Source organism: Hippoglossus stenolepis, chromosome 12 (genome assembly GCF_022539355.2).
Source record: "Hippoglossus stenolepis isolate QCI-W04-F060 chromosome 12, HSTE1.2, whole genome shotgun sequence".
Lineage (NCBI taxonomy): Eukaryota > Metazoa > Chordata > Actinopteri > Pleuronectiformes > Pleuronectidae > Hippoglossus > Hippoglossus stenolepis.
In genome coordinates this window covers 9,930,756-9,951,994 of record NC_061494.1, presented here as the reverse complement: position 1 = coordinate 9,951,994, position 21,239 = coordinate 9,930,756, and the positions used below count along the sequence as shown (strand labels likewise).

Sequence of the window (21,239 nt, the reverse complement as noted above, 5' to 3'; positions counted from 1 at the left end):
ACTAATTACCGTTCAGTTTAATGAGATTATACTCCAACTGTCACTAAATATTAAGACAGTCAGTTGGTGGTGCTGCTACTGCTTCTGTGTGATCAAGAGCCTGTAAGATTTTTTTCTCTGAAGAAATACATGTGGATTTATTTTACGTATCCATTTAATAGATGACAACTGCTGCGTCTCACAGTAGTTTAGAAAATGATCACCTCAACAAGGTTTATTAGTTCGTATTACGTTAGTTTGAGGGTATGGTTGTCTTTTTGAGGCAAAATTCACAACCTATCTTTGAAAGTATATTTGATTAAGTTTAGTGAAAAGTGTGAGTAATCACATTTCTATGTTTTCCTTGCAGGGAGCAGAATTTATTTAGCTAGCAAATAAATCCATGACATTTGCATAGAAAGACACGACACAGAAATAGACCTGCAGTAACAGAAACTGGGCCACAGCGAAAACCTCTAATTTTCTTATCCATATGTGCTCTGTTAAAGTGATTATTGATTATCTTTGCATCATATAATGACATTGACTTTTGAATAACCTCCAAATGTCCGTTTAAAGCAACCATAATAATGTACATTTTACAACTATATACAGTCAATCTTTGTGCTGCTGATCTGAATCTATAAAATAAATCCTGATTGAAAATTTATAATAAACTAATAACTGATGATTAGAAGTAGGGATGCATGATATATAATGGAAATTTTATATTATTATTTATTTATCAGAATCGGAAATTATAGCCAATAAAACGTCTGACAAACACAGCCATCTGGTCGCGCTCATGATGTCATTCATCTGTGCCTTTGTCTGTGTAACTAGTCTGTCTCTCATTTAAGTTTTTATATTAAACCCCTAATCTGTTTGTCTCCCTCTTTTTCAGGTCTAGGCCTTGATCAGTTCATTGTGAAGCGCTATGATGGGAAGGTAAGAAGTGGGCGTTGTGGTGGTAAAATGACACAAGGTCAATTGGAGTTCAGCTGTAGGGAGTTTTATGATTTAGAGATGTTTTAATCCCAAAGTAAATAAAATTTACCACTTACCTATTATCTTTTATGGTGTGTGGGTATGCAGATAATACATTTTTTTGTTGATGTTTGTTTAGTTGATGATGTCTGAAGCTTCCGTCACCACAATATTACAATACAACTCAACTGTACCAATGTCGTCCCAGAAACAATGCTCTCACTTTTCAGCATTTTTCTTATGCAGATAATTAGAAAACTGATCATTTAAACTTGGAATATTCTTTTTTGGCTGTTAAGTTATCATTTAAGAATCTTATCAGAAATTTGTCATTTATCTCGGAAATATTGATCTTTCTTTCATACGATTAAGCAAATTACATTTGCACTTGATAATTAGACTTTATAATACCAGAATACACCAGAGTTGTATCAGTTCCGGCCGTGGATTTTAAATATGCAAACCCAGGAAAGAATTGGGGATTAGAAAGTGAGGTTTTGAAGTCAGATATGATCTCTTAAGAAAAACATCAGTAAACTCACAGTTTACTAACTTCTAAGTGGGCCTTGCTTTTCAACACAAAACTAAAATGTAATTCCCTGAGATTGTTTAGTAATAAGTAAGTAGCATATGTTTGAGTTTATTTTAAATGTTTCTTTTTCTGAATCTCAATTCTCATAAGTGATCTATAATAGCATAATTAACTTCTTCTATGAAGTACAATATAAATCAAACTGCGAAATTCATTCATCTTTCTGGCTAAAATGACATGTAAATATATGGATAAATAAAACAGAAACAATTTATGAATTGAAGCAATAACTCACTGTCATGGAAATAAATAAATACTAATCATGGACAGAGGGGTTACAGCAACATAAAAAGTATAAAAAGTGTAGCTGCCAAGTGGTGTATTTTACGGTCTGTTTATTTTACTGTCTTTCTATCTGGAAAGTGAATAACCTGATGTCACACTGTGATACTTCCACTACAGGTACAACTTTGATAGAAAAAATGTAAATTATATATTATATCAACAGTCAAAATTGAAGTGGAATGACGTAGTCTTTAACAGAACATACATTTTAGTATTTTTTTTTGCGTTAGCTCCTGTTTCTCAACTATTAGTTACTATGAATGAAAAATAATGAAATAAGACTAAAGTCAGTAATCAGAATATCTTGAATATTTGTAAATATTCTTATGCTCAGAAAAAGGCTTAGAGAGTCACAAAGAGGGAGATCTTGTGCAATACTAATATATTTATCTAATGTAAACATTACGATCTGTGGCGGCCTCAAATGGAAATGAAGCAGGGTGTATTTATGGCCCTTGTCTGCTTATGTAAATGTTGTTCCTATCTTCAGGCCTCGTGTTTCTTTTATTTGCCAGGCAAATCCCTGGACACATGGTTTTCTCTGATACTGAGTTTAGCTTTGGATGTCCCCTGAGATTTCCCTGCCATGGTCAGAGCGGCCCGAGAGCTCCCCTCCCGCACAGGCTCCATCCAACTCTTTTTGCCCAGAGACACATGCCTCCTCCTCATTGGCTTGATGGGCACCCCTAGCTAGTTGGCGGAGGAACGAACCATTACAGTTTCCTGCCAAGAAGCCATGAAATCGAGTTCACATGAAACTTAAAACTGCCATGAATCAGACCTAAATGAAATGGCTGCGGCGAGTATAGTGGCGCAATCTCCGTAGTGTGTAAATCCTGAATTTGATGGAGGGTGTGGTGAAGTGCTAGGGGAGTGTTTCAGCTTGGAGTAAACTATGATTGAGGCTAAGGTTGTCTGCTGAAAGGAGAAGAGTATTTATGTGAGAGTAACACGAGAGCTCTCTTACAAGACCTCTATGTCTCACTTCCTGTGGTTTAATTTAAAAATAGCAGAGCCCACTGAGAGATTTGTCACATGCATAATGTTTGTCCATAGTTGAGGGGAAGATAAAACTACGTTTTATAAACCTCTGGCTACATCCCCCTCCTCACCCTCTCCTGCTCACACAATTGTTCCAGGTTCAGTTTGTATGTAGGCAAACTTTACATGCCCTGTTTGGTTGTTTAACAACTGTCCATATTGACTCAAACTGTTTGTTTTATTTTTACTCTCCTGTCCATGGGAACACAGTTATTTAAGGAGCCTTTAAATGGGATTTCTCTGTTTGCTCAACCAGTTGTTTGACTGCATCTTTCTCTGTTGTTAATTCACTCCATGTGAGTTCTCCTCCCCACCCTGATCATGATGTGGGCCTGCTTTTAGCTGCCGTAATCTTATGTTGATGTGATCTGACCTTGCCATTGTTAACTGTTGATTAATTTGTATCAGCCATTCTCTCTCATTCACATAACAAGTAATCCCTCCATTTTCTCTCTCTTCTCTTCCTCGGTTATAACCATCATCGCCAACTCCCCGCCTCTGAAATTCCCACTTTTTCTCCTCCATCTACTGAACCCCCATTCTTCCCACAAACTCCCGAATCCTCCTCCTCCTCTCCTCCCCTGCTGTCTCCCTCCCTCTCCCCAATCCCCATCTCCTCCCTGGTTCTGCCCCTCCCTCTCTGCAGGACTTCTGGCAGGTATGGGGTGTGTTCTAAGCAGCATGTGTGCACTTGAATGACAAACTGCACTTCGTAGTCACAACCTACTCCCTCTCCTTTATATTGCTTCCTCTTCCGTCTCTATCTTCTTTTTTATTTTTATTTGTATTTATTTTTTTACTTTCTTACTATTATTCACTCTGTCACTCTTCTCTTGAAGTATGGGTGACCTAGCTATTCACTGTCGTTAGTCCAGGGGAACAGCTAAGTAAGTAGTTTCTCTGTGTTGACCACATCTCAAATTTAGCAAAGTTGAAACCAGAGACATGGCCTCAGTTATGGTAACGTATTGTCTTAAAACCAGATTACATCATCGCCAGTGGATGTACATGTTTCTGATTGGCTGATCAACGGTTTAGGGCTTAGTAGGTGCGCACTGATAAGCACAGTAATACACTGCCAGATGTCATAATTAAAAAATGTACTTGATGAAACGTTAGTGTAATTATTGTTGTGGTGTTCTCCAGCACTACCTTATCTGTTAATTGCATATACCAGAGCTTTTAAATCCCTTGTATCACTCACATACAAAAGTCTAATACCACCTAGACTTCTCTGAATGTGTTTGAGCTTGATTATTTTAGATTTGCTTGCTCCTAGTTTCCAGCCGTGCCCAAAAAGGTTTCTCCAGTGCACTGGAGAAACCTTTTGTGATTCAATAGTTATGATATTTACATTTGTTTTGATGAGTGAAGATAAAGTAGCATTGACCTGTAATCTTTATCTACCAAAGGATTTGATCTTTAAGTGCATCTGAATGCTTCTTTCAGTCAAGATGATGCAAAGATAAGCCTAACACAGCAAAGGGCAAGTAGTAACATATTCACTGTATGATGACGGGGAGCGTCAGAAACTGAAGTTGACATGCACTCCATTGTGAGCGCACAGATATGCAAACACAACCTCTGCATTGTTATTGGACAGTGTGCTGGAGCTGGTGCTCTTTGCATAGCTTGTTTGAGGCAGCTGTATGCCATGCCTTCTCTGTTGAATTATTAACAGTGAATACTTTATACTTTACCTGCCCAGGGATAATTAAACACTGCAGCAATGCTACATAATGGACAAACTAGTCAGTGCCCCAAATTGCACTGGCTTACATTAATAGTGGAATTACAAGAAGAATGTAAAGTCTTGCAAAGCTGAGATGCAGAGAACTGCTAGAATGAGTCACTTGTCAGGAACTTTATTGGTCAATACTAAATCAGCAGCGCTGTTCCCCTTCATTCCCTTTGTCTTGCTTTTTAAACACACCTTTCTTCCTCATCCGTTCATATCTTCTGAAAAATATCACCTCTAGCTTCCCACTTGCTTTGGCACTCAAGCGTTTTCCCCAGCATGCACTGCTCTATTGTCTGTGTCTCACAGAGCAAGTAGTTGGTGGTGGCGCCCCCTCTCTGCGCATGGTGGCATCATAGGGTGGTTTTGGACCCAGGAGATGGCTCTTCTAGCTAACATTGAGGCTGTATTGATGTGCTTGGTAGCCTTCACAAATCCATCCTCTGGATTGTTCGGATGTCAATGCTGCATGATTTCTGTAGAGCATGGTTTAGGCAGTACTTGATCTAATATGTGTCGAAACTGTTCCTACATGCTGTGGCCCTTTCTCTCTGTAAGGTCACAGCATCTGCCACATGACTTGTTACGACTGAGAGCAGACACCTGTCACTCAGATGGAGCGTGGTGGGGGCTACTTGAATGGAAACAAGCCTCTTGTTACACCAAGTGTTGTCATATTCACTCTTTCTGATTTCGCAGGAAGCTCCCAGAGGCGGCTGCTTGGACCGTCACTGCGCTATTTCTCTTTCTTTTTACTCTGTCTTGTCTTCAACTGTCACACGATTTATTTTCCCTCTCTGTCTGTTTTGGTGTTACTAAGAAAACTTGCACATAAACACACTTACACACCAAATTCTTCTCTCCATTTCTTTCTCTCTTCCCTTTCTTCATCAAGAAGAGGTTGGCTTGTCTGTACACCCGGTCAGCGAATTTGGTTCCCCCCTCTCCCCTTATGAGACAGCTGCCAGTCCTCAGTGACAAAAATGTGTTCATTGAGCGTTCCACATCATGGCCCATTATTCTCAACGTGCTCCCAGAATAATTATGAGTTATTAACAGTACACCTGCTCTGCAGCTACCCCTGGGACTACAGGTGGAAAGCTAATACAATAATGTTCTCTTCACCCACACACCTGCCCACGCACCTACACACTGTGATGTTTTTGTCCCAAGGTGTCGTCATGCAGGAGAAATTACTCACTCAGAACCATTCGGATGGTCAAGGATGGGTTTTGTTTAAGTTAACTGTGGTGTTCAAGGCTGAGTATCTAGTATAGAATTATATGAAGTGGGTGATTTTTTTTTTTAGGCTTGGATGGAGGCCGTGTTGCAGTATAGGACAAGTGCACTGACGACTTTCAGCCATCATTCATAAATGTCAGACACTGAATTCCCTTTTCTTTTTTTTATTGTACCTGTCAAAGTGACTGTAACCCCACAGCTATCACAGCACACAAAGCAGCACAAAGGACATAAAGCTACTGATCCATTTTTAATGCATGTGTCTCACACCCCCTGTCCCCCTCTCTTTTCACACACTCACTCGTCTCTTGCTTTTTTAAATCTGTATATCCCCACTGGCGTGATGCTCCAGTACACTGACTTCTACTGAGACTCACCTGTACAAGAGATGAGTGGTCGAGTGGGAACAGGCATCATTTAAACACACACACACACACACACACACACACACACACACACACACACACACACACACACACACACATGCATAGACAGAGAGAATGGGAGCAGATTTCATCCCTTTGCTTCCTGAGCCTTGGTGGCATCTCTTTGTTGTGGCACTCAGAGGAGACTGTGCCGACAACAGACTCATGACAATATCCTAGAAAAGTCATTGTCTCTGTAGTGCGAAAGCTGACAAACTACATGGCTTATATCTCGTTCTTTCATCATCCACTTCTCTCTCTGTCCTGTTATCGGGTTGTCTGCAGCCGCAGTGTTGGACAGAGTCTAATCAATAACAGAGCACTGCAGCCGGGACAGTGGTATTAGAGAGGGCCAAGACTGAACTGTCATCAGCTCCTTAGCTGAATGCCAGGCCGCACAGAGTGCTCACTGTAAATTATGAGAGTAAAGCTAGCAGAAATGCATGGGTGGTACATGACAGATTTTTAATATCTTAATGTTAGAAGACTGTAGGATACTGTGTTGAATTATGTCTCATCTCATATTCGCTTCAACAATTTACTGCTTATTATGACGCAGGGTTTCAGAAATGCTGTAGTGTAATTTAACCTGCCAGAAGAACAGTGCCATATAATTGATTTGATAATGTAAGGCTATATGCTTGTTTGGTAGTAAAAGAAAGCCAACAAATTGAAATCATTAATAAAATCATTTTTAATTTGCTGAGTTTCATGCCATCAGAGATATTTGATAAAAGCAGATGATTTAACAGTGAAATGTGAGATTCCTAAAGAACTTCTATGTTGTCCAAGTTTTTAACTCATTTTCCAGTATTGTGCTTAGAAAGTGTCTCTTAGCCTCTCATGTGAAATGAGCAGACGGAGATTTATCCCGTTTGCATGCAAGCTCCTGGCTGTGCTTTAACTTGTATGAGTCTCATTTGTTGGGCTGTTAAAGCATGGGTGAGTTTAAATTTGGCCCAGGCAGCCATTGGGCTATAGCCTGATGGAGTGGAGAGATTACCCCTGACCGAACCCTTAACCCCATCTCTGTGTGTAATATGACTGCAGCACATTTGACTGCCCTGCCGCCAGCACCGTGCAGCCGGCAGCCCTGTCAGCACTGCGTTTCTGCCTCAGCTCACAGGCTAGTTGGATGGTTTAGGCTGTCATCTGGACACAGCCCGTGGACTCGGCCATAACGTTGTCGACACATGACGACATATATGATCACATGAGTGGGCTCAAGGCAGAAGTTAAAAAAGAAGTCATGCACTCATACACATGGGCATCTACCAAGTGATACACACTGACAGGAGAATGAATCTTAATTAACTTAATGATGAATTGAAACTGATGAAACACTAAACTAATAAGACAGAGTCTAAGTATGTCTGGGGAATCAAGTAACCTAATAACTCTTATGGATGAGATTTTAAGCATTTATTTTATATATGCACCTTTGTACTAGAGCCTGACCGATGTATTGGTTTATATGAGCTTTTCACAGATATATCAGAATCGGCATTTGCTGATACACATTTTTTTGTATCGAGCAGAATAGAAAATGCAGAAAAGATGTGCATTTATGTTTATCTTTTACATTTAAACAATCATTTTCTTAATTTAAGTTTATATATTCGGTTGTATTGGTGTTTTATTTGTAGCTTTTTTTATATAACAGTTATGGTTTAAGTGTAAAATATCAAGCCTGAATTAAATTTTCTTGTCAGAAAGGCTTGACAATGACATTCTAGGAATCATTGCCAATTTTTCTTAAATATATATATTGGATGATATATCTGTTTTGGAAGTTTTTCTACTCTAATAACAAAACAACATGGGTGAGATCAGTCTAACTACTCAGTACTGTTTTATTGCTGGAGCATCCAATATAGTTAGAAGCTATAGCTTGCACCAATGACAGAAAAGGGGAAGATAAGATTAAAAAAAAATAGTGAGTTATTATGTCTAATGTTATTATAACATTTGGACTCCGGTTCACCTCGGGCCCAGAAGGCGTTGTCTATGGGTCGTCATTCCAAACTAAGGCAAATGCCAACCTCTTCTATTCTCACTTTATCAATCTGCTCTTCCTTCCTCTATGTACATACTGTATCTGTCTTTCTAGTCCTCTCTTCCACTTAGACTATCACTTAGTAACACCTAAAAGCCTCAACTCTTATGACACCAAGAGTTTTAATTGTGTTTTTTGTTACATCTCCAGTATCCTTGCTCCAAAATAACTTTTCTCTCACCTACCCCTCTCACTCCCACTCCCTTCTCTGTTTATGCTGTAAAAAACAATTTGTGACTGTAAAAATAACAATTTACTGTATTTTCAGTATGTAAAAGTGAAGAAAGACACAAATTGATGTTACATTTTATAAGCTTACACTATTTGTCTTCAGCGGACATGATGCGGTCTGTGTCTTATGAGGAGGGAGTGGGTTCATGAGGAAAGGATTTATAAGAATTTGCTCATGTTATGCTATAAAGGGGAGACCACCAAATTGTAGAATTCACATATGTTTTCCCAGTTTATTTATTTCCTTTTTAAGATAATATGGGACAATATTTGGAAAGATGGAAAAAGGAGACACAGTAGGTTAAGATAAGAGCCTTGTTAGTGGAGCAGTATCATTTTGTACTTTGGGCAAATAACAGTCTTTGCTTTATTCTCTCCAGTTTTGGCCGGCACTACTGTTGTTCATGCGTGAAAATTGTAATTATAGACCGCAGAGATGGCAAAACATAATTGCATTCTTAATTTGAATGGTATCCCCCAATTATCTTGTTGTGAACAAGATGTTTTGCTGTGTGTGTTGATGTACTGCGTGCAACAATGTGAATGTGATTTTGTCGTTCAAGGCCCTGCTAAAGACAGCAGAGGCCGTGCTGCTCTCTAACAGTTTTTTTTCTCCTCCTTCCTCCTCCTCTGAAATGGGACCCTTGCAGATGGAGGTAACTCCACGCGGGCTCGGCGAGGCCCAACCTCCCGCAGCCCCCCCCCCCCACCCCTCTTCAGGCATGCTCTGTCCGTCTTGTCCACTCTCTTAATTGGAGCGTCGTACTAGTCGGGAAACTGTCTTTCAAGTGTCTTATCACTGAGTTGTGTAGTGTGCATGTGATTAGGTCACTTTTTCATGCAATGCTGTGAGTATACACATGCTGACAGATAGATATCTGTGCGTTTGTGCGCGTGTGAAAGAGATAAAGTCAGTTTGTGTTTTTTAACGATTAATACTTTTGGGTTATGTTAAAGACATGGTTAATCGATTGTGTGCGTCTGTGCTCTTGTGATGTTTTCCCTCTCTTTATGTCAGTTTCACACTGTGAGTACAACCTCTGGTGACTAATGTGTTTTGTATCTGAACTGACCATAAACATGTTACTACCACTCTCACCTGCCTGTGTGGCTTCATGTGTATGCAGCACTTGCATGAATGTTTTTGTGACTGTGTATACATACTCATACTGGTTCAACAACTTATTGTGCGGGCATGTGTGTTTTTCTGTGTTTGCGTGTCTCTTATTGAGCTTTGCTCTAAGACACACACACACTTGATTGCACACACACAAAAAGGCACACCTGGAGCTGTAAAGACGTAATAAGGCTTTTGCTGAATCATGTGAAATGTTTTTAATGTCACCTTTTCCCTTTTCCCCATTTTCCTGACCTGGATGAGCAGAAAATAGCCCAGGAGAGGGAGAAGTTTGCAGATGAGGACAGCATATTTTACTCTCTGGGAGAATGTGGCCTTATCTCCTTCTCAGACTATATCTTTCTCACCACTGTGCTGTCCAGTAAGTACATTGTTCAACTACACAGTGTTCCCAGAGATCTAATGGTTCTTGTGACCCAATTCATTCTATCCCTCATCTTTAAAATCCACCATACGTATCACAAATCAGTCCCAATCAGTGCCAAGACGCTCTCCTCTGTCTGCTTTCTTCCTGCATCAGGTCAAACAAAATTTCCAATATGATCTCATTACTCAGGATACAAAGCTGGCTACCTATTCAGAGTGATCTCCAATTCTGCCAAAGTTAATTACTTTGAGTCTGCCAGGCTAGCTGCCTTTGAGATGCTGTATATCACACACTCAGGTAATTTTAGCTGGATCTGCCACTGGTGGTAGATGCATGGAGTCGATTCACACGAATACTTCATCTCCGAATGTGAAATGAAGCTCTGACTGACGGCAAGCAAGTGTCTCTCTTCTAGCTTAGCTCGGCCATTTATTGTAATCCGTTCATATGGAGAAAGTCTCTGGGGAAGTTTTCAAGGACAAGTCATTTTAAGCAGGCAGGGCAGGGTGCCTTATGTTTGGTTTCAATCCATTTAACACGGCCACAAAAATAGTACAAATGGGGACATATTTTGCCTAACGGACCCACACATTGCTTTAAGCCTCATAGTGTTACTGCCCATATTTACTGCTTTCCTGTAGTCCAAATTATTTCTTACATAAGAAAAGAGTAACTCGTCACATTTTCTTTTTAAGTAGTTGGGTTGTTGAAGCAATTCATAGTTAAAGTAGTTGTGCAGTACTCGGAAATAAGAGGAAATTGACAGTGTTAAAGAGGCAAAGGGGTTAGTAAAAATAGACACCCAGAAATGTAAATATTAAATATTAACAAGGAAATATAGAAACAGAAAATGGAAATTATATATACAATGTAAACAAAGTGTAACAGGATTGCACATATGGTATTGAATTACACAGATAGAATATGGAGTATTTCCACATTCAAATCAAATTTAAAATAGTGTAGAATGAGCAAATGTGTAGCTCAATGAAACGTAAGAAGTGTTTTATTTGATATGTGACTTTATAGTCTGTATATCTGACATGTATGTAACACGTGCATTATTTTTAGACTGCAACACTGCAGAGGGCTGAATTTATGTACTGAAAATATGCAGAAGAACATGTTCACGTGGATTAAAAGGTTGCAGCTGATTGTGAAGAATCCATTGTCAGTATGATGACTTTAAAAAACGACTTAATTGCCTCATGTTGCACCACTGGGGGTGAGATTAAGGCAGAAGATGCTGCATAGTTGATGTGTAATGACTGAGTCAGTATTGAACTCTTTGGCTGTTTTCTGGGTCGATCCAGTGCAGCATGGGGTTTTCATATGGTCTGTGCTGATGTGAGAATGTCTCTCTTTGTTTGTGTTTGTATCCTGTGGTGTCCAGCTCCCCAGAGAAACTTTGAAATTGCTTTCAAGATGTTTGATCTCAACGGTGACGGAGAGGTGGACCTGGAGGAGTTTGAACAGGTGAGCAGCATCTTGCAAACAGCTGTCACACACAAAAATGCACAAATTCAGCATATTAGAAGTGACACAAGGTTAAAACAGTAAGTGCACACGTCTGTGCTTTAATCTACTGTAGCTCCTAAATGCATTACAGTAACCAGTAATGCAAACTGACAGCCAATATAGGCAGGTCCCTGCATTGTTGTGCACCACTGTGACATTTTCTCAGAGGGAGCAGATAAATGCTGCACTGCAGTCTACGATATATTATAATATATTACTAACTTACCACTGGATATGATAGGGTTTTTCATATACACTAGCACATTTACAGTATTATTGTGATGGATATGTTTCAGTTAAACCTCAGTATCTAAGAGAATAAATGTAAATCCATTTGAATTTAAGTCATTTGAAATATGAAGTAACCAAATAAATGTATTTTAAAACAAGCTCATCTTACACAAAGCTGTGTTTTGTTATGGGTCATTGTCTGATGAAATAATTTTTAAAACAATGACTGTGAGACTTATTTATTTATGGAAGCTGTGGCTCAGAAGGTAGAGAGGGACATCCACTAACTAGATGGTCAGTGGTTCAATCCCCATTTCCTCCAGGTGGCATGCTGAAGTGTCCTTGGGCAAGATATTGAGCCCTAAATTGCCGTGTTTAAATGATGTGTTAAATAAACGCTGTACAAATGTATGGGTGAATGTGACTTGCAGTGTAAAATGCTTTGAGTGATCAAAACATCTGCTAAAAAGCATTAAAAAACTGCAGGACATAAAATGTATCTAAATGTATATATGTATAAAAATACAATTCATTTGCCATATACTCCAGAAAGTGAAGAGTCACAATACTTCTAAAACATTGTCCACCCTCATCCTGGTTGTCATCCTTTCTTCATCCTCAGGTCCAGAGCATCATTCGTTCTCAGACCAGCATGGGCATGCGACATCGTGACCGCTCCACCACAGGAAATACCCTGAAGACAGCAGGCTGCAGCTCTGCTCTCACCACGTACTTCTTTGGAGCAGACCTGAAGGGAAAACTCACCATCGGCAGCTTCCTGGAGTTTCAGAGGAAACTGCAGCACGATGTGCTCAAACTAGAGGTAATGAAAGAGGAATTTGAATGAGCAGAGAAAGAGTATTGTACTGAGAATTTTCATGCACTGGTTCACTGCTCTGTTGGGTACAGTTGTAATGAGTTGATTTGAATGTTATTTAATGCTCTGATCCAGGTCTCCTCTCATTACCTGTTCAAAAACTACACATTAACATTAGCAGCTCTCTAACCCAATGGTTTACATTTTACTGCCTTATGTCTAGAGTAAAGAAACAAAAAAGGAAACCAAAAATATTTAAAAGGAGGGAGTCACGGGAAAACAAGGGCTGCGGATGACAGACATACAATGTGCATTGACTGTCGGCACTGGTCAGTGTCACTCTAAGTATAAAAGCCGTCATCTCCCTCCTCAGAGTGACCCTCTCCTCAGTCTCTGCAGTAACAGCTACTCATCAGTGTTGTTGAGCATATGGTTCTTCTTTTTAATTAGCGTGGGTAGTGACTAAACGATACACGGAAACCATAATGGGCAGCATCATCTGAAGCTCTAAGAATAGGACACGAGCTGGAGCATCTGCCAGAAAGAAAGCACAATCTATCAAGTGTTGATGGTACCACAATGTTCCAAGGGTGCGACCATAATGCCACAAATATGGGTGACCCTGTTTTAATGTGGGTCAGCTTATGCGTGTGCACTTTTTTCTTTGATTGCTGAGGCTGCACTTCACCCCATGCCATATTTTACCAGCTGTATGAAATTTTTCTGCATGTGTCAAACTCAATCTCTTCCGTATTTTCTCTTCTTCTCTGACCCGTTTTTATGTTTTCAGTTAACAGTTGGTGAATTCCCTAGTGAAGCTGGAATCGCAATCTGAATTTGGAAAATGATATATATTCTAAACGCAGAAGTTATCTTTACCAAATATATCACCCGTAAAAACATAAAGGTCATAATAACCAGAAACTTCACCTCACAATCGTTGGATCCTCCAGAGCTGCATGAATACACAGGTCACCACTTAAAACATCAGGTTTATTCAGGCTTAGTCATGAGCTGCCTCTTGCAAGAGGGACAAATTAACATTTTGAGAGGTCGGCACATTCAGAGAAGACGAGGGAGAGAGGAAGCCTTGTGGCTGTCAAACACCCTCAGATATTAATCGAATGGATTGACCTGACACAGCCGAGGCTCACTGTTGGAACATTGTAAAAGAAAAAAGAAAAAGCACATGTAGAATTTATGTCACCAATGCTAGCTCCACGCGTGCTTCAACCTGAAGCCTGACACCAGTATTTACTGTTTCCATCTCAATGTGCCCTACTCCTCCTATTCATGTGTTTGTCCTTCTGCATAGCACTCAATCTTCATCTTTGTCTCTCTCCCTCCTCTAGTTTGAGAGGAACGATCCGATGGATGGCAAAATCTCAGAGAGACAGTTCGGAGGTATGTTGCTGGCCTACAGTGGCGTCCAATCTCGTAAACTCAAGCTGATGCAGAAGGGATTGAAGAAGATGTTTAAGGATGCACAGGTAATAAATCTCATGCTCGCACGGAACTCAAAGTGATTGGTACTCTGTGGTCATATATGGTGCTTGATGTGGTGGTGTGTTGGCCTACATGCAAGGATGTGTGACAGACAAAGTGTGCCTGAGAGAAAAGGAGATTGTGGATGGTGAGTGTGTGAAAGAGACAGATGAGAGGTAATACATTACTGGGAGAGGACAACACATTCAGTCACACTCCACCACCTTCCATTGTTTCTGTGTTGACCAAACATAGAGCAGTCAGTGCTTGACAATGGTACATAAGTTAGTCCATCTCTCTCTGAGCTTCTCCTTAAACTTTGTTTCAGTCACTGTCTCCCCTGCCTCACATTTTGCCTCAGGCTACATGCACACCATTACATTTTCATTTGAAAATGGCGTTTTCAAAGTAAAATGATCTCTGTCCACACAACTGTCAGTTTTAATCCCTGTCCATATTAACACACCTGAAAACACATAACACATGACCACATGACGTGCCAGTGCACGTAGGAAGTATTTGGTTGTTAGTTGCAGAAAGAGCTAGGCTACAAATAGAAGCAACAATTGCGAAAATTAATAGCAGGGATTTAACTGCACAACAGCTGTTAGTACAGACAACCAACGACTCAGCAATGCTTGTAATTATCCAGGTTATATTCTACAATTGTAGCTGAGGCTAATGTCTGTTGTTTTGTCATTTGATAAAACATTTTGGTTTCTGCCTGTCCAGACTAAAACGCTGCTCTGGAGTTTTCCAGCAGCCTTTCCAAACTTCTATATATATTCTAACTTCTCGGCTCTAAAACTCCGTAGTGTGGACACAAGGCGTATCTGTAGCAGAGTTGATGCTTTTTCAAACAAAAACTAAGTGGTATGGCTCTAGCTTCTGGCTCTTTCTCATTTGCTCTTCAGTTAGTCAAGTTCTCCTTACTCAGCTTAGTTGTGTGTCACAAAAATAGTTTAATCTTTTCTTAACCCTGCCACTCTTCACCGAACACAGTCACATAAAGCAGAACAATGGCTGCACTGGGACCAAACCGGAGAAAAATGTAGAGGGCTTGAAGCCAACTTAAATATATGCCTATACCTTTCTCCATTGCTGAGCATGAACTTTGGGTTCATGCTGGTTCTGCTACACTGTAATGAGCCCCATCAGTCAATTGACTGCACTTACACCCATGCATATTGTAACCTCAGAGGTGCTGTAGCAAAAAACATTTACCTGTTTTGTTTTTTTTTAAGTTAACAAGAATCACGCAGTAGCTTGTTGGTATACTACAAAGCACCTGTCAGACTGAGAAATGATAAAGCAAGTGTGATGGTTAAATGCAGTGATTAGCAGAGAAAAGGAAACAGAGAGCCGCGACACTGCCGTTCCTCCCAGGCATTAGAAAAAGATGAGGCTGGAGTTTTCCCTCTCCAAGGAATTAGACTGCTGCAAATCTCTCTCTCTCTCTCTCTCTCTCTCTCTCTCTCTCTCTCTCTTTCCCTTTTCCCCTCTTTCTCTGTTTAACCTCTTTTTTTCCGTCCCACTATCTGTCTCTCAGCCTTGGCATAACCTGCAACGTAAATGAGAAAAGTGTTATTTATTGCCTAAGACCAGCTGCTTACTTTACTTTCCAAATGAGCTCATCAGCAGCGTGGCAGCTGTGTGACTGTGTGTCTATGTGTCTATGTGTATATGTGCATATGTGTCTAAGACCGTCTGTTCCCCTGTTTGTCGGCGGCTCACTGTTCATTCATGTGTGACGATTTCCTCTGCCCACTTCCTCTTGTCATTTGTATTACACTGCTGAGCTGCTCCAAAAAATGGCATTGTGCAGTCGCAGCTCTTGTCATGGCAAAAGTAGGCCCATTTATCACAGGAATGTCACGGCTCAGGTAAAAGTGCATCAATGATTTGGTCCTGACCCTATTTGTTTTCATATTTTCCCCACTTTTTCAGGGCATCACATTTGAGGAGGTGGAGAATTTCTTTACCTTCTTAAAGAACGTGAATGACGTGGACACAGCTCTGAGTTTCTACCACATGGCCGGAGCCTCCATAGATAAAGGTACACTGCATTTGCCCTTTTGTGCTGACATGCTTCTTTTTCTCCTAATTACTCCCCTTAACAGACTTAACTGTTGTCACTTTCAGACTCTGTCTCTCAGAGCAGTTAACACTCCATCCGGCCATATCCGCCTCCCACATCTCCCTTTGCCCTGGCTAGGCTCCCAGTTATAGCTCAGCCATTCGTCATCTGTTTCTCCATCTATCTATCCATCCGTTTGTATACTTAAGGACCACAAACACCATATTTTTGTCACTAACAGTATGCCTGTTTCGGATTGGGTAGTACTCATTGCTTGTGTCGGTTGGGTTGCTTAAGTATAGGCACGGAGTGTGATGATTGGTTAGGGTTGCAGTAAGAATCAGGGTCAGCCTATCAGAGGCAGGGTGAGATGGGATCTCAGTGCCTCAGGTGGGAAAAAAATGACGCATCACAAACATGCAAACATGACAGATCACCTCTCACATGACTGCAGGCTACTGATGCTCACTGACACATTCCAACATCATGACTGAGGGAGAGAGAGGAGGGTTGAGACCAGGTTTGACCCATCATAGCTACTAAAAATTATGAGGCACGTAGTTTATCTGCTACACACAACACGAGTCGATCACAGCCAGGACATCAGGGTTGAAGTGACCGGGATTCATGATCCAACACAATCAATTAATAACTAAATACATTTGGTTTTCAATTTTCTGTGAGCAACAGAGACAGGCAGAAGAAGCAACTTTTTAAAGCACAAGTCATGAGGCTAGTGAAGATGCAAACCTCTAGTAGTCACACAGGGATACAAAATTCATACGGTTTAGAAATTAAATTGTTTGATGCATCGAGGTATAATAATCGTTTTATAATCGAATCACAGCCCTCTGTATCGGAATCGATACTTGCTGTTTTATTTTCCCAACCTCTCGTTGCATTACTCCTTTACAAACACAAAACTGATATTGTGTATATATATATATATATATATATATAAAAATACAGAAAGTTATTCATCTTGTGTTGTAGATGCAGCTTTTGTACCATGGATTCCTTACAATAAAAAACATCCTTGTTTTGCCAGTCAAACACTTTTTATGTGAAGCAGCAGCAGTTGGGTATTCTATTTGCAATTTTAGCCTCTAAAAATGTAAACTCCTCTATAAAGAGGTAATTACTGATTATAAATCAATTGTATTGATATGTAGAAAAAATACTGACCATAAATAACAGCATCAAAGTAGTTTGACGTCATAAAAATCTCAGGTACAGAGAGTTGACTGTGTCAGTCTGTATTCTCTTTCATGAGGATGGACTGAGATCTTAATGGGATCTCCTTGGGGGGACTATGGTTATATGTGGACCTGGGGCTGTTGCTAAGAGCAATGCAGTGCTTGTATAACCAAGGTGAGAGTTGTGTCCACATTTGGTTGGATAGGATGAGCGTTGGCAGTTTCAAGTCTTAGACCGTGGATCACCATGGTGGATTGCTTCCTTTTGGGTCAGGATAGAGTGCCATAATGAGATTGTGGATACGGGCGGCTGAATGTTCAAAGTAGTTGGGCAAAGCCTTAGAGATATGGGAGCTCCAACATTTGGAGTAGAGCCACTGCACCTTTGCATCACAAGGATCCCATTGAGGGTAGACCCAGAACACACTGTAGCGATTACATATCTCGTCTGGCCTGTGAACGCCCTGTGATCCCCCAGGAAGAGGTTGAAAACATCACTGGAGAGAGCGACGTTTGGAATACTTGTTATACACTGTTTGACCTTTGTCACCCCAACCCAACCCCAGATAAGTGGCAGAAAATGGATGGGTGATGATTATGAAAGAGAGAACTGAATATTTAAGTGTCAGACCACTCTTTAAATTAGTCATATTTCCTTTATCTTCCTCAGCACATTCATTTTAACTGAACTAATTAGTCTTTCAGATCCTAACAATGAAGCCAATTAAAAGCGAAGGCAGTGCAAGCAGTGAGGACCTGTAGCCTTTAATATATGTCAATCGTTTGATGAGTCTGTGTTTCCTTCATTTACTGTAGTGATTCAGTCCTTCGATATGTCTCCATATGTTTCATGTCAGTATGTCCATTAGTTCTGATTCACAGATGAAGCAGCTAGTACAGGTCAACCCTGAGGTGCTTGTTTCTAGGATGCTGTTTAGGCTGCATGTCTACACACTAACAAGCTGTGCATGAGTGTGTTGTGGAGAGATACAGACAACATTATGCTGCTGTGGGTTTGTGGAGAGCTGCCAGGCATGCGTCTGTAATTTATCTCCATCCTCCCCCTTGTCCATGCACTGAAACCCTCTTTCTTCGCTGAAAGACTTAAGGAGGTTTTGTATTTCTCTCTTCTCTTGTATATCGTTTTCTGTTCTTTCCGTAATTTTTTGCCCAAATCCAATGATTTCCCACTAATTGAGCACAGTGCCTCATTTGTGTGTGTGTGTGTGTGTTATCTGGAACTGCGCATAGTCTTTCTTAAATGTAGCAAAGAAGCCCACTAATGAGATTCTTGCTGGACTGATTTGGCTCTTCTCCAAGTATTTAATCTCAGATTTGTTTGTCTGATGATCAATAATTCTGGTTGAGATTAAGTAGTTTTTCATTTTTTAATCATCTGTTTGTGGTTCTAATGGTGTTGTTTCTGCTCAGTCCTTCTCTTCCTTCACACTTTCTTACACTGTACTCATCCTCACACCCTCCATCATTTTTGGCTGGATGGCAATAGGGTCCAGCAGGGATCTTCTGTTCAAAGCTGCCTGAGTTACCGAACCCGACAGACATTCTTTTTTTGTGTTTGAATATGACCTGAGGCTGATGCAGTTAATATAAGCTGCACTGACTTTGGGTTACAGATGGTTATTGATTGTTTTTCCCTATTACAGAAATGTGCTGTGTAAAAAAACAGCCCAGCCAACATTATCCAAAAGCGAATATAATTTCCAAATCTTTGTCCTAATCCCAATCCGGCCCAGTTCTATAAATGCTGATGACTGTCGCTGACTGACTGACTGAGTGATTAAGTTAGAGGCACTGTTGCAATTATTGCGTGGCTAGATTTAGCAACTTTTCGGATACCTTTTTATAGCGTAGAAGAGAGTTACCAGTACTGTCCTGTTAGCACGAAGTCAGGCTTTCCCTCTGCAGGATCACCTCTCCATGGGCTGTGTCTCAAATCACTCACTCGCTCACTATGCCCTACTTCACTATATAGTGACTACTACATAGAGGACTATATGTTGAGCTCATCGGGAAAAGAAAAAGAAAACGCTTTCTGACACTACTCGGCGCATTTTCTCTGCACCAGCAATGAACTTATTGTTGTAGGATTATGACATACGACAACGTTGGCCAGTGAAAATTCTCACATTCAATTTTAAATGTTCGTTTACACTTAGTATTACTTTTGGGTTAAAAACATGTTGAATGACAATCTTAAAATATAGAAATAAACTTGTTTCCCACAGTATTGGTATATATTACTCGGTTAGTGACCATCGGTTGTACACTACTTTTCCCGATGCATTGTGGGAAACAATGAGTGCACAATAAAGGGTATAAAAAAACGTTACTAAATATTAGGGCACCATTACAAAATGGTGAACTCACCATGTAGTATGTGAACATGGTTTTAGTGAGTGATTTCGGACACAGCCCATGTCTCACGCAAGTGGCCACATGCCAGCTGACGAAAGCATGAATGAGCTTCTAACTTTGTCTACATGTAGATATAGCTCCAGTAAAAGCACATACTTTGTCTTTGAGTGACATGTATGGTGATTTATTTTTTTTCAGATGACATTGCACATTCTGAATTTTATTAGTACAAAAGATTCAAGTTTGTCTTACTGTGTCTCCTAGTTACCATGAAGCAGGTGGCCCGCACCGTGGCCAAGGTGGAGCTGTCAGACCATGTGTGCGACGTGGTGTTCGCTCTGTTCGACTGTGATGGTAAGTAGCTGACAGGTTCATCATATCGCTCTCACTGCAAATATTTATGGGAAGAAAATAACCTCCCCACTGACAGATGGAAATCGTCAATAAATAGAAGTCATCTCCCCTTGGAACCTGCTCTTCCTCTATAATTTCCTCATCTCACCCCGTGTGTCCATCACTTTCCTTTTCTCCTGCTGCTCCCCGACCCGTCTGTCCTCCTCAGGGAACGGAGAGCTCAGTAATAAGGAGTTCATAGCCATTATGAAGCAGCGGCTGATGCGTGGGCTGGAGAAACCCAAGGACATGGGCTTCACTCGGCTGGTGCGGGCCATGTGCAAGTGTGCCCAGGACACTGCCTGGGACTTCGCCATGCCCAAGACATAGGAAGCAAAGTCTGGGCGAAAAGAGAAGGACACTGTATGAATAAAGCAACAACACATAAAGCATCAAACGCATTCTCCTTCCACAGGTCTTGAGAATAACAACAAAAACAATTAGTGCAATGAACTCATAGGACGTCAGCTCTGAGGGGCATCATTAATCATTAGCGCATGCCGATGTAGTTCAAGCTATCAATACAGTGACTGAAGCATGCTGACACAGCGCTGTGTGTCCTGATGTGTCTCTGGTGTGCCTGTCCAAGGCATCATGGGTATTTGTATATTTTAAAATATACACACAAACTTTGTATGTGTATTTTTGCCATATTCTAGAAGTTATATTCACAATTTTTCTGTGTGACGCTAATAACAGCACTTTGATATCCGTATTAAACACGTGTTACTGCAAAAGGGAAGAGAAGAAGTTGAATCAACCTTATTTGACCTTCAGCTGTATAAACGCTGCAGTATGTCTGTTCTACTCTGACAACAGACCCTTAATTATTTCTTTGGTGGGACGCAGAGCAGACGTCTGTAATCTTGTTAGCACCTCTTCATTTAGCCTGATGGCTCCAACTGCAGCTTTACTTTTTTTCCATGAATGATCAAAGATGCTTGTCTCTGTTTTACAATGTCCTGTTCAAAGTGGGTATTCTTCAAATTATTGTTTCTCAATTAAACACTTTATAAGATGGATGGTTAAAGAAATGCTCTATTAAAGATGTTTTAATAAAGTAAA

The 21,239-nt window shown here is 40.4% G+C and overlaps 1 protein-coding gene across 9 annotated transcripts in view; it reads left to right on the top strand.

The window, feature by feature from the left end:
- micu1 (mitochondrial calcium uptake 1) overlaps positions 1–21,239 on the top strand; it is a 34,020-nt gene extending 12,781 nt beyond the window's left edge. For 2 of the 9 annotated variants that reach the window (XM_047342283.1, XM_047342291.1), the window contains exons 5-15: positions 884–927; positions 3,531–3,542; positions 9,227–9,232; positions 9,595–9,603; positions 9,961–10,075; positions 11,475–11,557; positions 12,453–12,653; positions 14,000–14,137; positions 16,080–16,188; positions 20,046–20,135; positions 20,344–21,239. In XM_047342283.1, the coding sequence (XP_047198239.1) occupies positions 884–927; positions 3,531–3,542; positions 9,227–9,232; positions 9,595–9,603; positions 9,961–10,075; positions 11,475–11,557; positions 12,453–12,653; positions 14,000–14,137; positions 16,080–16,188; positions 20,046–20,135; positions 20,344–20,504 (968 nt within the window). In that variant the 3' untranslated portion in view covers positions 20,505–21,239. The remainder of the gene's footprint in view (positions 1–883; positions 928–3,530; positions 3,543–9,226; positions 9,233–9,594; positions 9,604–9,960; positions 10,076–11,474; positions 11,558–12,452; positions 12,654–13,999; positions 14,138–16,079; positions 16,189–20,045; positions 20,136–20,343) is intronic. The other 7 variants (XM_047342286.1, XM_047342284.1, XM_047342285.1 and 4 more) reach the window with 7 other exon arrangements.